The sequence below is a fragment of the Fundulus heteroclitus genome, chromosome 22 (assembly GCF_011125445.2).
Source record: "Fundulus heteroclitus isolate FHET01 chromosome 22, MU-UCD_Fhet_4.1, whole genome shotgun sequence".
NCBI classification, from domain to species: Eukaryota; Metazoa; Chordata; class Actinopteri; order Cyprinodontiformes; family Fundulidae; genus Fundulus; species Fundulus heteroclitus.
The window spans coordinates 19,142,237-19,156,992 of NC_046382.1; the positions used below are offsets into that span (position 1 = coordinate 19,142,237).

A 14,756-nucleotide genomic window follows, 5' to 3' on the forward strand; every position below is an offset into this window, starting at 1 on the left:
CTGGACTTTAGATGCCTGTTGTGCATCTGCCCATTATAGTATTGAGTTTTACACAATCATGCTAATGCTGTGACAGTGGAACAGCGCAGAGACGCATACACAGGTGACTCACTGACTTCCTGCTCCCAGTGGACACCTCCACAGAGAAGAGACGATTTCTATTAGATGACGAGCAACTCTGAATCCACAAACAGAGGAGCCAATTATATGCACTTCTTACAGGAGATGGAGGAAAAACAAGTGAGGCAGTGTCAGGCACCGTGGCAATTAAACCCACACAGGGACTGTGTTTCCTCCTTCTGCTAGCCCACCATTCAGACATGGGACTCGACTGTACGTCTGATCAAACAGATGAAATATTTCCCAAATATTTTTACAGCTGGATTTTCAACATGGAGCAAAAGTGAAAAAGTTGATAAATTCAAAGCACCTAAAGTTATTTTACCATTTTATCAATGTGACTGAATAAATCTACCATTGTCAGGCTTTGAGTTTAGGTTTGTGGACTGGAGGCAAGAGTTCTGGAATCTCATATAGGATGAAGGTGATTTAATAAATAACCAAAATAACAAAACTTACAGGCAAGCAGGTGAAAACAAGAACCAAGAACACAACAAGGTGGAAACCAAAACCGGGGTATTATAGCGGAGGACCTAACAATGAGAGTGACTGAGCTGAATGAATGAATTCAGGAAAACATGGTAAATGAACAGACAGAAATAACTCACTAACATAACTAAAAATCAGGTAGGTAGGCCAATAAGGATCTAACAGAGCTACTTAAATAATAATGAACATAAACTAACAACAGGAACCAAATCTAACAGGCTAATAAATAAACAAGATTAAAGTGAGAAAACAAAACCTTCAGGATCCCCAGGAACCTAAAACGAAGTAATCAACCCCCTGGGGATCCTGCCAACCATATCAAGGTATGTTTCAAATGGAACTGGGTGGTTTGGCTTCTTGAAACCACCCAAAGGGTAATGTGGAAGTGGTAGGATAATGCTATGCATAATTCTTCCCTTTCCTTACTTTACCAAGAAAAGGGTAGCTGGTCAGACTTGATGCAACCAAGAATGGAACTAAATACAACACAATCTTAGAAGAAGATAAGATGAGATAAGATAACTACCCCAATTGTCCCACCGGTGGGAAATTTGAGTGTGCCATGTGACATTGGTAAAAACACATAGAAGAGTTTAGAAGAAACCCTATTTGGAGCTACACAGGACTTGCTACTGGGAGATGGTCTACCTTACAGCAGAACATTTACCCTAAACAGAGCTACACTGAAAGGTTTAGATCAAAACGTATTGATGTGCTAAAATGGCCTAGTCATGGTCTAGACCTAAATCCAATTGATAATATGTGGCAAGACTTGCATATTGCTGTACTTAGACTTATTCCAGACTTCAAATATATCTGAGCTTAGGGTATTAAAAAAAAAAAGAAAAAAAGAAAAGAAACATGTGCTAAAATTCTTCTCAGCAAACATAATCACGTATCTCTGACATTTAATTGTTATTTTACCTGTTGCTTATGCAAAATGTTTTATATTTATTATTAACAAGATTGACGGATTATAAATCCCTTGTATTGAATCAAAGTACCTCACTGTACCCTACAACACTTTGAATCGTCTTGTCACTGAAAAGTGATTTTTAAATAAACTTGCCTTGACTTGCCTCACTGAGTCAGTCTGAACCACTTCAAAATGACATCTTAAATATGTCAATGGATTTTCTGAAAAGTGTATCATCCCTTCCCCGATTTGATAGACAGATATCCTTTTAGAAGAAGGCAGAGTGATTTTTCCATGTAAAGCAGTGTTTTTTATAATCAACAAAAGGTGGATGAATGGAGGCCTGATTAAATCTGACAAGGCTTCAAATCAGTTCAGCTTTAAAAAAAAATGCCCTGAGGCCTTGTACATTCATGGAATATGCTACTACTGTGTGCCAGCTATGCAAGGGCCAGCAAGTAAGCAGATGAACTCATGCGGTTTCTGATATGTTTTGACATTAAAATGATTGGCATGAAATGAGTCAGTTTTGTTTCAAGTACGTGCCTACGTGAACTGTGTCACATTTAATGTGCAGGGTTTGAAGAAATGCAATTTAAGAATGATCTGATGATTTTTATGTGTTAAATTCTTTTTACAAGTCAGCTTTTTTATGGAAAAATTATCTTTATGGTTTATATTAAGTGATTGCTCGTAGGTCTTTTAAACACATATGGAATCAGAAGAGTTGCACAATATTTAAAATCCCAAAATATCACAATATCAGTTTCTGCAATAGGGAGAAGGACTGCTTGGATGCAACAGCAGTAGGTTCCCATAATTTAAATGTGATGCATTCATGATTTATATCCCAGTGAGACATTTTTTTCCAGTTGGAAAAAGTTTCACCGTTTTTTAAACAGATTATAGTAACTGAGATGTTAAACTTCACGAAAAGCTGTGTGGCCATCATTATGATAGCAAAGAAGAGTAGTGAAAGTGTTTTAATTGCAATGGAAATATCAGTAAAATTGCATTTGCATGTTTTCTAGTATTGTGCATGCTTAATAAGCTTACACGCAACTGTGACATTTTCAGCTCTAAATAAAATGTCAGCACTGTGTAACTTATTTAAAATCTAAGATGACTGCACTGTAGCAATGCTCAAATAGTAAAAAGTCTGCCATGCTAATGAAGAGACAAACTACAGACCCAAGATCCATGCAGAGAAAGTGGGACATGACAAGTTGCAGAATTAAAAAGGCATTCTGCAAAAGGTACAAAGACACTGAGAAAACTGTTATACAATAAAATGCCAGTAGTTGGACAATACATCTCTCTGTAAAGCTGCTAGATCACTGAGAAGGGCATTTGCGTGGGCAATTTGTGAATTCAAACTAATTTATTCTCCCTAAACAGCAATCAGTAATGAGGACTGGTTACAATGCTGGCGAGAGAAAGTGAAATAGTTTAGTGTAAGAAGTCCTTCCCTTACAGTGCGCCCATTTTGTATTTGAACTGTGCAGTGTTTTGAACTTCTGTCATCGATATAGCTGATAATACCAGACTCTTTTTATATTGTCTATAAACGAATGCTGGAGAACGTGTAGCTACTAATGTAAATTGTTTTGGATCCTGAATTGTGTAAGTATGTGTGCATAAGGCCTAATTGCAATAAAACCAGCTCCAGAGTCATTCAACGATCCCTAATGTTCATAATTTGACTCTTCTTTATTGATTCTGAGTTTTAATTGCCCTTAAATAACCTCTTTCAACAACAGATTGGACTAATCGAGCTCACCAGAGGGTAATTGGTTTGAGCCAATAGCAGTCTGGACAAGACTTTGGAACACTACTGTTTTTGCTATAATTATAGCAAAATACATGCAAAAAAGGAGCAATTGTCTTGAAACCTATTTTACTTCAGTCTCTTTTTCTACTCTGAAGAAACACATAAAAAGCAGGTATTGAGAAAGAAAGGGAACACATTTGACATTTTCTAAGTGACTGGGAAAAGCTGCGAACCAAGAACAACGTTTTAATGTTAGCTTTCACTTTAAAACTTCATGGTAAATCAAAATACTTCATGTATTTTACATCCATCTAGAGTTTTAGGGATATATTTGATTTTTCCTGAACCTTTTTGTAATTTTTCCTTTGATAATAGACAGTTCCAATGGCAATGGCACAATCTGTGGTGTGTGCCCTTGTATTTTTATTTAAATCAATTTAGAGCATGGCATTGGCCTGTGTGGTCACACCAGAGGGTTCTCAACATGCTGCTCCAAAGCAACATGTAGCTCTTTGGTCCGTCTGCAGTCCTAGTTACTGAGCAACAATAGTATGAAAGTGAGCAATATTTTTAATTATAATGGCAAAAGAAAAGGTGGGTTTAGTCGTTTTTTTTGTTTTATGTTTCTAAGCAACATCTGCAAGGAAATTCTACTTCAAAATTACACCAATAACAGCGCTTTCTTCAGTCCATTTGTGGCATTTATCTACCAACTATGTACTTTATTTGAAGTGGGGTAAATATTTTTTTTAATTTTGCATAAATATAGAAATAACTTTTAAAATGGGCATTGTCTCACAAAAGAATCATCAAAGTTGTTTTTAATAGCTACACCCTTTGTTTTTTTTTGCTAAAATCTAAAATAGAACTAAAAGGTATTTTGACTGTTTGATCTTTATAAAAACATACATTGCATATATTAGGATAAGAATTTTATTTCATAATGGCAAGGGCAAAAATGCCTCTTGGGATGGAAAAGGTTGGTGATTGCTGAATTCCAGGTTAAAACAATAAAACTGACAGAGGGCACATTTTTTTCGGCCATGACTGTAAAAGAGAGATTCATAGCAAACTATATCTATTAAACATTTTTTCACTTGGCAACAAAAGCTTATGAGTTGACAAGAGAGTCTAAAACAGGGTTCTGAGCTGCAACAATGCTCCTAAATCTTTCCAGTGGGCCTTTATTCTCATTTAACTAAAATGCCAGAAACATGTTACAATTTCCAAACTCTTTTCACTCTATGCATAAGTAAGACTTACCACATTGTGGGTCTGTGTTTGTCCAACAAGGATCAGTATGTTCGAGCAGACAATAGATAGGCAGAAGTTCAGCAGGATAATGGACCGTTCAGATCGAATGTATCTAAAACAAACAAAAAAATAAATAAATACAAATGACAACAGCAAATATAGCTGTGCACTTTGATGGTTTACACATGGAACATATTTATTACATCAAATATGTTACAAGCACACAAATGAACCATCATATTGCTGGAGCATATGTCTTTGGAGCATTACATTTACCTCCATAAGACGGCATAGATGACTGCCAGTGTGATCAAGGCGAGGCAAGACAAACCACAGCCAACTATCAGTGTCACAGATGGGACCCCTGAGTACTCCATAGTCTGTGGAGAAGACACAGACAAACAGAGACAAACCAGTTCGTGGGAGGCTGTATGCGTGGTTCATGCAGGACAGTACATCTTTATTATTGTCAAAAGTAGAGAAGCAATAAAAGCAACCATTACTAATCTCAAAACCAATCCACAGTGGGCCCCTTAATTAACTAGGAGGCTGGAGGAGTCTATAGGCTTTGGATAGATACCCAAAAAACGTTCCATCCTATGGTACCATGTGATTAATTTATATATATATATATATATATATATATATATATATATATATATATATATATATATATATATATATATATATATATATATATATATATATAGTTGGGTAACTATGTTGGCTATTTATCTGTGAATGGTTCAGGCCTGCAGAAAAATTTTATAACATATTTTTTGTTGCAGTACCACAAAAGCACAGCTGAGATTATGTGCTTTACGTTTTCACCTCTACTTACTTTATCCTCAAATTACAAGCTGCTAACACTGATGGCGATGGGAAAATCTTAGGAGCACAATTTTTTTTTTTAAATCTCTAAATGAATCTGACAGATGGGAATAGGAAAATGCCACACACACCTTAAGCATGCACGCACCCTCTCTCACATACATGTTTCTGCAGTAAACTATGGAAATCTGAGGAGATACTAGAAAATATCCCTACACACCCTCCACGCACTGGTGAATTACTATTTAAGGGGATTAGCATGCCAAAGATTCAATTTTCGCTTCTCACCATCGCTCTCTCTCTCTCTCCCTCCCTCTCTCTTTCTCTCTCCAACACATACACGCACATACGCACGCACAAACACGCAGGTTTCACCTTTACATTAGCCCATCAAACCCACACTGAATAACAAATCAATATGCTACTTACTATTCCTCTCGGTTGCTGAGCCAAAATGGCGAAGGTAGATACACGATCACACGAGCATTTTGTATGGGATGCATCTGTGAGCACCGTTTTGCATCCTTTCGCGGACCAGGCTCCCCAAGAATCGTTCCTGCGAGGAGGAGGCAAAAGCTGTTAGAGATTTCTTCTTTCTTTTCTTTTTTTTTCCCCAGCGATGATGGCACGACTACTTCTCAGGACACATTGATATCTAGCTTCAGCTTTTTCGAGAGAGAAGATTAAATAATACACAGCAGATCCGCAGAGATAGAGAGGGTAGGGGGGGAAAAAAGGAAAGAAAAAGAGAGGCGAGCAGACAAGACACGGCTCGTTGTGCGGCTCCGAGCAGCGTTTCAGCTGGAGCGGATAGAGAGAGGCAGAGATACGGGGGAGGAGGAGGGAGGAAGCGCGGAGCTGTCCAAGCAGACCGGTGCTGATTGATTCGCTATACGCGCATAAATACCAACCGGCCTCCTGGTATCAAAAGACCATCAACCCCGCATAACACTCAAGCTGAAAACATTTATAATTACCTTGGATTTCCCTTTCTGTTGATCGTTTCTTTAATCCAAACGTCTGTTTTACGTTTCCACCCTCCGTTTTCCTACTATGTTTCTTTTTTTTCCCACTACTGTTTTAATTAGTAGCTTTTGAACGATTCCTTAGGGGGGGGGGGGGTTTCACCCTGGAAACGGTGGGCTGCATTAGATTGATACTCTGTTCCTCACCGCCGGAAAGGGGATCGGGGGGAGGTTGGTGCAATGAAACAATAAACTCTCACAAGATTTGATAAATCTGCTTTAATTTACACAATTTACGAGGAGGAAGGAATCATTTAGGATTGCTCATTATAAACATTGCACATGAAAGTTGTCAATATCCAGACAAATAAACCACAGCAGAAGTCAGACCACCCCGCGCACACGGCGCAAGTGGTTGCAGCCAGTCTCCACTTTACAGAGCTAGAAAGAGAAATGAACATAGCGACTCGATTTGGCTGGTTTTGTGCCCTCAAGTACAAAAACAGATGACTAAGATAAGCAGTTTATTGACACAAAGGCTGTAAGCAACTGGGCGCTAACAGGTATCTTTACTGCAGCCTGATCACAGTTGGAAACACCTGTTGTCAGGGGATCCTCCAAAAAGTTTTGCAAGGGGTGATCATATAGGAGCCACTTAAAATGTTGGGTAGGCAAACCCCAGACGATAACAAATTTCAACAAAAGCAAAATTTTAAGGGTGCATTTCAGTTAATATGAAGTCAATAAATATTCCATACAGTAATTAAGTTTAATTAAGGAAACAATATTATTACGTAGATTTTGCGGTATATATTGTAAGGGTTTATTTCTTGGCTAAGGCTACTGAAATCTAAGAATGCATTTAGTCAGAAACATTTAAATTACACAAGACATTCATCTTAAATAATCATGCCATAAAGGGTAAGCCACAAAAAGTCCTGATGCAGCTCAATAATCCAGGTAGACAAATGCAATAAATAAATAAATAAATACAAAAACAATTGAGTAGGTCGTCTGGATGGGTTCCTCTTTGTTGAAATACTTGTCTCTTTAACAATAAATATTAGTCTTAAGACTTCTAGGTTCTAGGTAAAATGTCAGGTAGGGGTAACATGACCACCCAGTGGCTTTTAAACCCCAAAACATATCAGGGCTTTGGGTAACCCCAAAGATCCGGTCCCCCGGCACAAACAGAGCAATGTTGTGTATGCTGTGCCAGAAGGACTGTGATCAGTTATACGTCGGTGAAACAAGTAAGCCATTGGCCAAAAGGATGGCCCACAGAAAAACAACATCATCATACTAAGATTCAGTGGTTTATATTCATCTGCATGGCAAGGGTCACTCTTTTAGGCATGAAGATGTTCGTATCCCTGATAGGGAGGACAGTTGGTTTGAAGGGCGAGTAAAGGAGGCCATTTTTGTGAAGAGAAATAACCAGTCGTTAAAAGGGGGTGGCGGCATCCGCATCCAATGGTCCCCCTTTTACAATGCTCTTATTGTGAGCATGACTCAGCCCCTGAGAACAATAAGCGGCTATCAGAGCCCCAACGATTGGTCGGGGCTCTGATGGTCCTCTTTTGCATGTGAACAGCTAGTTTTGATTGTCACACTTAGACTTGTTGATCCACACTGCAAAGGTACTGCTTGTAAGGCTGAGTTTACCTAGAACTCTTCAGACTGAGAAAGTCTCTCCTGCGAGAACCCGCTCAGAGGACCTACCCTCAGTTTCTTCTTTTTCTAAGCCACACAATGTTATTGCTAGAGAAGTTAGAAATATATTCAATGCTGCATCCTAGTAAATTAATTAAAATTTGGGTGGAAGGACAAAAACTGTGGGCCTTATCCTGCTGCCAGAGTCACTTGTTCAAGAGTTACCACACACAGCGGTGTTCATGTCATGGGCTACAACTGGAGCGTATCCTGTGGTCTCCTGAAACAGAGCATGTCAGAAGCAGTTTACCTGGGCTGAGGAAGAAAAAAAAGGGACAGGACTGTTGCTTAATACCCCACTGTTCTGTTTTAAGATGAAAGTGAATTGCTAAATCTACCTTCAGATAACAGCAGATAAGGAGCCATGTCATCTCCTGGTGTTGGCCCACTTTGTTTAACAATATAAAAGTCAGCGCAACCTTCTACCATGAAACTTTAGAGTACTTCTTGATTCTTTCTGCTTTCTAACTTTATGGTGATGATGATTTCATTTGTCAACAGGGCTTGGCTCCTTCCAAAACTATAAAAAGTACTCATATTTGTTTTAATGAGAAATGATATCACTGTGATTGATTGGCGAGGAGACTCACCTGAATTAAACAGCACATTTATAGAGTAGCTGAGAATTTATAGAATATTGTCAAGAGGAGGTTGAGAGACACCAGACCTGACAATGTAGCTGTGCTAAAGAATATTAAAGAAATCTAAGCTTCTTCAATTCCTCAACAGAGGCAGAGGCTAATCATCTCCATGTCCTTGTCCAATTTTTGGCCTAAACATGTGACGGATCCTGATATTGTTTAATGGCAGAACCAGGAGTAAGTGGGAGACATTCAAAACAGGGTTGAATGAAGGACGGATGCAGAAAGCATACCAATATAAAGAGGTTAATAATTAAACAATGTAGCAACTATAGATAGTCTACCCTTTGTTAAGTGTATACAAAAAATGTTATGCATACAAAACTGCCTTTGCCAAAGTGGGTGGAGGATGGCGGCCAGCAACTTAATAGGGATGGCCATTACCTCATTACCCTTCAGCAAGATAATCCCCCCCACCCCCTTCCAACACATACACCGGGTGGCACCACTGACTGTTGACCTGTTAAACATCTGGCTGTCTTTCTCCACTCTTCTCTGCATCCAAACCTTTCCGTGGCAAGAAGGCAAAACAAGATGCGAGCACCTGATTTACGACGACAGAGAACATACTGCATGTTGATTTGTGAGCGCAGTGCAGTGCAAGGCAATCCTGCTTTGTCATTTGATCAATATGGCAGCAATATTTATTATTCCTTGAAGGAACCTTGGAGCCAGTTGCAAATTTCGAACCATTGCTCGGGGTTTGAAACCATAAATGTCCCCATATGACATTCACCCCCACCCTCCCTGTTTTATTACCACTACGCTTTACTAAACTGTGTAACCAACTGATAACATATTTTAACCCAGACTGGATACAAATAGCAAGTGAATTCCTCTTACTTTATGTATTTGTGTCTGGCAGAGTCATAAAAAATTTTTTAGGAGGACATTTGTTTAATTAGACATTAGACAGAATGACTATAAGCAGTGAGTAAATTAAATACACTAAATTCAGTAAACGTCTTGTTTAAAATACACTTTATCATCCGTGCATAATAAAGTTGATTTATGAGGCCCATCTCTCCCAACAAATGGGAGGAATAATTCACAAAGGAGAAATAAAGAGCTATAATCCATGAAATAAAAGTTATCAGAATTTCAAATATGGGAGATTTGGGTGATAAATAAACTGTTTTAATTTCTTTTCTCCATGGCTTCTCACCAAGACTGTCACAGACATATAGTAATATCTCTGACTAGGAACAAGAGATCAAAACTCCAATCGGAAAAGTGTTTCTGCCTGCTGAAGCAAGGAGGGATCTGTGGGTGTTGTAAAGTTACCATGAGAAATAGAAGGAAAAACACGTGATAGCAAGCATAAGGACCTATGTGAATACCCTTCAAACATCAACACTTCAGTGATGGTTGGTGGTGACAAGTTAAACTTAAAGAAGTTTTTTCACAGTTTTAATACTTTGGGGAAGGTCTTTTGTGAAGCAATGCAGCATGAAAACTTTTTTTTATTTGGATAAAAATGATATTCATGCAGAGAAAAAAAAGATGCACGTTTGGACAGAGACGCTTTTTATTTTTTAATAAAGTGCTTGATCACTACTTTCGACTGCAGGCTTGAAATCCTAACTTTCATATGCAAACTCTGTCTGCAGCGATGTATGACAGTGTGACACATTTGAAAGCTCATTTGAAAGCTCTTTGTCTTCGACTTTTGGATGTAGACTTATCTCCCCCGGTGAAGAGTCTTTCCCTAACTTTTGACTTGCTAAATAATAACTTCCCCTTTGTGCATTGCACAGGAGAAGCTGACAGGAGAACAGTTGCTGACTGGGGACTTTTCTGCGGGCCACTTTTGATGTGTTGTATGACCTTATGAGGGCTCGGTGGCCTCCAGAATATAAAATGCCCCCAAGAGGACGTGTCAGTGTTGATGTTAACCAAAGTGAAACTGATGACATGAGATTCATGTTATACCCTTTGCTGACTGCATTTCTGTGTATGTACTCAGTGATACATCCACAGCTGTGTCAAAACCCACGTGACTTAGAATCTGTAAAGAAATTCAATCATTCTTAGTTATGTTACATGTTCTTAGATGATAAAATAGAGGCAAAGCAAAATTTTGACCCCCTAAAACCCACAGCCATCAGGTATTTTATTGGGATAGTTGTGATAGAATACAATTGTGTGTGAAGAGTACAGGAGGTAAAAGGATAGATTGCTGAGCACATTTGTTTTTCTCCCACCTATATGTTGTTTAACCACTTTACTATGCAAATACAGCTGTACGTCTTTTGGAGTTTCTCATGTCATATTGAGACTGGGTTTTTGTCTCAATCCTCTTGCAAAATAGCTTAAATTTGGTCAGATTATGAAATGGATCTATAAATGTCAGACCAGTCATATCAACTAGTCTGACTCTCTCATTGAATCCCGTTGTTCTCACTGCCCAACTACCCGCCTTCTCTATGCCGTTCCATTCAGTTCTTCCTGATCCTCCCAAGGTCATTTCTCTTCCTGAGTCTCATGACCTTGAGCGGCTCTTTAGTAAAGAACTCGCTCTCGCTCTTCGCCTCCATTGTCCGTAAGACTGCACTGTTGACCTCCTCCTGGTACTCCTCTTCTGTCAGGGCATTTTTACAACTTTTCACACCTGGGACACAAAGCCATAGATAAATGGATCTCTAAAACTCTCAATGTAGGTATAACTTGACCATGTTCTTCTCCTGTTAGGACAGGGTTCTTTTTTTGTCAAGAACAAGAATAAACTCTTAGACCATGCATTGATTATTGAAGTCTCAAACAATTACTGTTAGAGACAAATACTCACTTCCCCTTATATCCGCAGCATTTGAGCTGGCTCAGAAAGCCACTATCTCCTCAACAAAATAAATCTCTGTAACCAGACCATCTGGTCCTTCTCTGCAAAGGTGACTGATGGCAGACAGTATTCAAAGCCCACCAAAATCACTATGAGTACTTGGTCTTGCTTTCTAGGAATACGTCTGTTCTTTTGCAAGCCTTCATATATGATGTCCTACACAATTTCCTCAACATTTTTGTTTGTCGTTTGTCTGGGCGATATCTTGATCTTCTTAAAAAACTTACAAGAACACAAACTCAACATCAGTCAGATTGTAAAACAACTCCTGTTTATCAAGGCTCACAGTTGGGTATTTCATAATTAATCTAGTATCTTCCTAGAATACATCTTTGAGGGTGGACAGTTGAAGACCAAAAAATTCAAAGCAGTACAGGACTGGCCCACACCCAACACCAGAAAACACCAGCTATCATTTAGATGAATCACAAGAACCTCATTTACTTGCACTCAGCAAAATGCCTTAACCCCCGACAGTCACGTTTGTCCCTATTCTTCTCCCGTTTTAACTTTACGATTCCCTAACTTTCGGGTTCCCATAATATCAGACATGTTGTCCTCTCCAGACAGTTTTCCTTCAACGAAAGCACCAATGATCCAGAATCTGCCATTCCTCTGTCGTGCACCCTTGGTTCCCTCTCTTGAGAAGTGGAGAAACATATCCAAGAAGCCCTCCAGAATTAAATGGAGGGAGAGGGTTGGTCTTCCAAGCCATCTCTTGGCACCTTTCTAAGGTCATCCATTGGGCCCACACTTCACATTTCTCCTGCCACCCTGGAATAACAATCTGTGCTAAGAATAAGAGCTCTTGCCGTCCTCAAACTAGTCTTTTCAAACCTCTTTCAATCCCCAGCCAATAATGTTCCCACATTGCCCTAAATTTTGTCACCTCTCCCCATATCCAGAACTAAATATTTCACTCTCAACATCATCGATTGGTTCTCCAAGACTTTTCACTTCCTCGCTCTTCCATATGCTGCTACATCTACCACAGCCTTTTCAGTTGTGTGTCATCCTCTTGTGTGGACCCACATTTTTTCTTAATCATTCATTTTGGACCCACATTTTTTCTTAATCATTTATATAAAATGACAGTGTTCATCTTAATGTAGACAAGGCCTAGGACTTGAGTCTCAGACCAGGAGTCGAAGTCTGAAGTCTTTCATTTTTGTGACGTATGTGCAGCTCGAGTCAGATTCTCAAACCCAAGTCACCGTGTCTTGTACACATTCAGCAATGCATTTTCAAACATTATATCAAAACTTACATGAATGGAAATGTTTTAAGAAGCAAAGTGTTTTTTGCTTTTTTACATCAGGATGGAACTGAAATATAAGGCTGATAGAGCTTTGTGTTGATTTGGTGTTTAAAGCTTTAAACGCAGAAACGCTTGACTCAATATTCATAACCTTTTGCATAAACTATACACACAAGAATTCCTGCAGCCATTTTATGTTTTTAAATGTCAATGGGATCCACTTACAATGTGTGTTAAACACTAAAGCTAATGGCTATTGAGCTAACGAGGTGGTGCAGAAGCCCGGCATAAACGAACACACTAAGCAGCAGTTCTTTACCCGATGCTCTCCCGAAAGCACATGAGCACTACTCCCCCCATGCTGTATATTTCCAGGCATGTAAAACATCTTTGAATTCTTTGCATGCCCACATTTTATTTTCCAGACACTAAGGTGGGGGGCTTGGAATGGGCCTTGAGCTCTGCACTTCAGGCAGTTTTTATAAATTCCTGTAAGACTGACAGATGATGACAGGCAGAGGGTGGGGAGCCAGTGCTAGAAAATTATTCCATCCATCTTGAATATCTTGATGATGGGCAATTTATACCAGCCTGTGGGCCACACTGAGTCTTTTAACCGGACGAGGAGAATGAAAAATGAGTGTGAATTTCCATGTAGCGGGAAAGATTTTATTAATTCAGAGTGAGGAAAAACTCTGACAACGTGGTAGACATACGGTGTAAGAGCATGTCTATATGCAGTTTGAATATTTTGTTGAAATTATATTGGCTCATTTCAGTTACTGAAGCCCACAGCTAAATTTTTGTCATGTCTGAATGCCCTTTTTTAATTACACTAAAGTAAAAAAAAAGGATCAAATAAATAAATAACACTGTGACTGAAATATCACCAAAACATGTTAATGCTGCACTCAAACTACCACATGAGAATATAAAGATAGGGTACATTCACATCGCAAAACTCTCACAGACACAAACACAACAATAACATGGAATAAAGATCAATGCAAAATTTGTTCCGTCATTAGTCACAGTAAGATTAAAGCCAGCTGCGGTCAACATCTCCCACGTTGTTTTCTTAAGCATCCATTCTTTTGTTATACACAAAAAAAATCATAACTGTACATTGTAATCCAACCCAGAGTGGCTTAATTAACAACATCAAATTGTTTTCATCTTAATATTGGCGTTGCACTTTGTCAACAATCAAAAATTTACAAAAACAAGCTGATTCTGATCAAGTGCAGGTATGTGAAGCAAAGTGTTCCTTTTTAGGCGAAACACTGTCAAAAAAGTTTGGGAATGTTAAGCCTGACACAGAAATCAAACACAATTAAAGAATCCTGTTAAAATTCAAACAGGAAGAAAGGCAGCTTAAACTAAAAATCTGGAATGGACACATAAGATTTAGCAATTATTTTGCAGGTGTTATTCTAGTGTTTATTTAACAAGCCCTAATGTAGTCTTAGCTTCTAAGGATTCTTGATTCTAGACTGACAACATTTGCAGGGAGTGCAAATGGCACTGGTATCTTTAAGTTCAGTTTAACTAACACCTTTAATCAGGGTCAGAAATAGGAGTAAGTTAGTGACTGATAACAAGGTATGCCATGGTTTTAAAAAGTTGCAGCTTCAAAGCTGCTCTCCGTCATACAGTTTATTCAGTTTAAAGTCATTTTAATGACAAAGCTATCACTCCTGCAGCTTCACTGCTCACTGCTAGTCAGCTTGCTGACTGAATTTCACTTTGTAAAAAGCCAAATTACGCTGTTTCAAAATATATACAGTTGCAAAAGAAATTGACATAGATGCACCATTAGATACAGTTTGTCAGCTAAGAGCAGTGTGTCTGCAAAACAGCAGACTGAAGACCAAATGCATGCACAGCTTGAATTAAGTAATACTTTGGTATACTGTATATGTTTCGTGCTTTAGAAAGAGTGAAAGAGTAACAATATAA

The 14,756-nt window shown here is 38.7% G+C and overlaps 1 protein-coding gene across 10 annotated transcripts in view; it reads right to left on the reverse strand.

Annotated features, from left to right (window-relative positions):
* Positions 1–14,756, reverse strand: part of adgrb3 (adhesion G protein-coupled receptor B3) — a 166,976-nt gene that overhangs the window by 23,579 nt on the left and 128,641 nt on the right. For all 10 annotated transcript variants that reach the window (XM_036126590.1, XM_036126588.1, XM_036126585.1 and 7 more), the window contains 3 exons: positions 5,811–5,937; positions 4,827–4,930; positions 4,560–4,662 (listed from right to left, as the gene is read on the reverse strand). In XM_036126590.1, the coding sequence (XP_035982483.1) occupies positions 4,560–4,662; positions 4,827–4,930; positions 5,811–5,937 (334 nt within the window). The remainder of the gene's footprint in view (positions 1–4,559; positions 4,663–4,826; positions 4,931–5,810; positions 5,938–14,756) is intronic.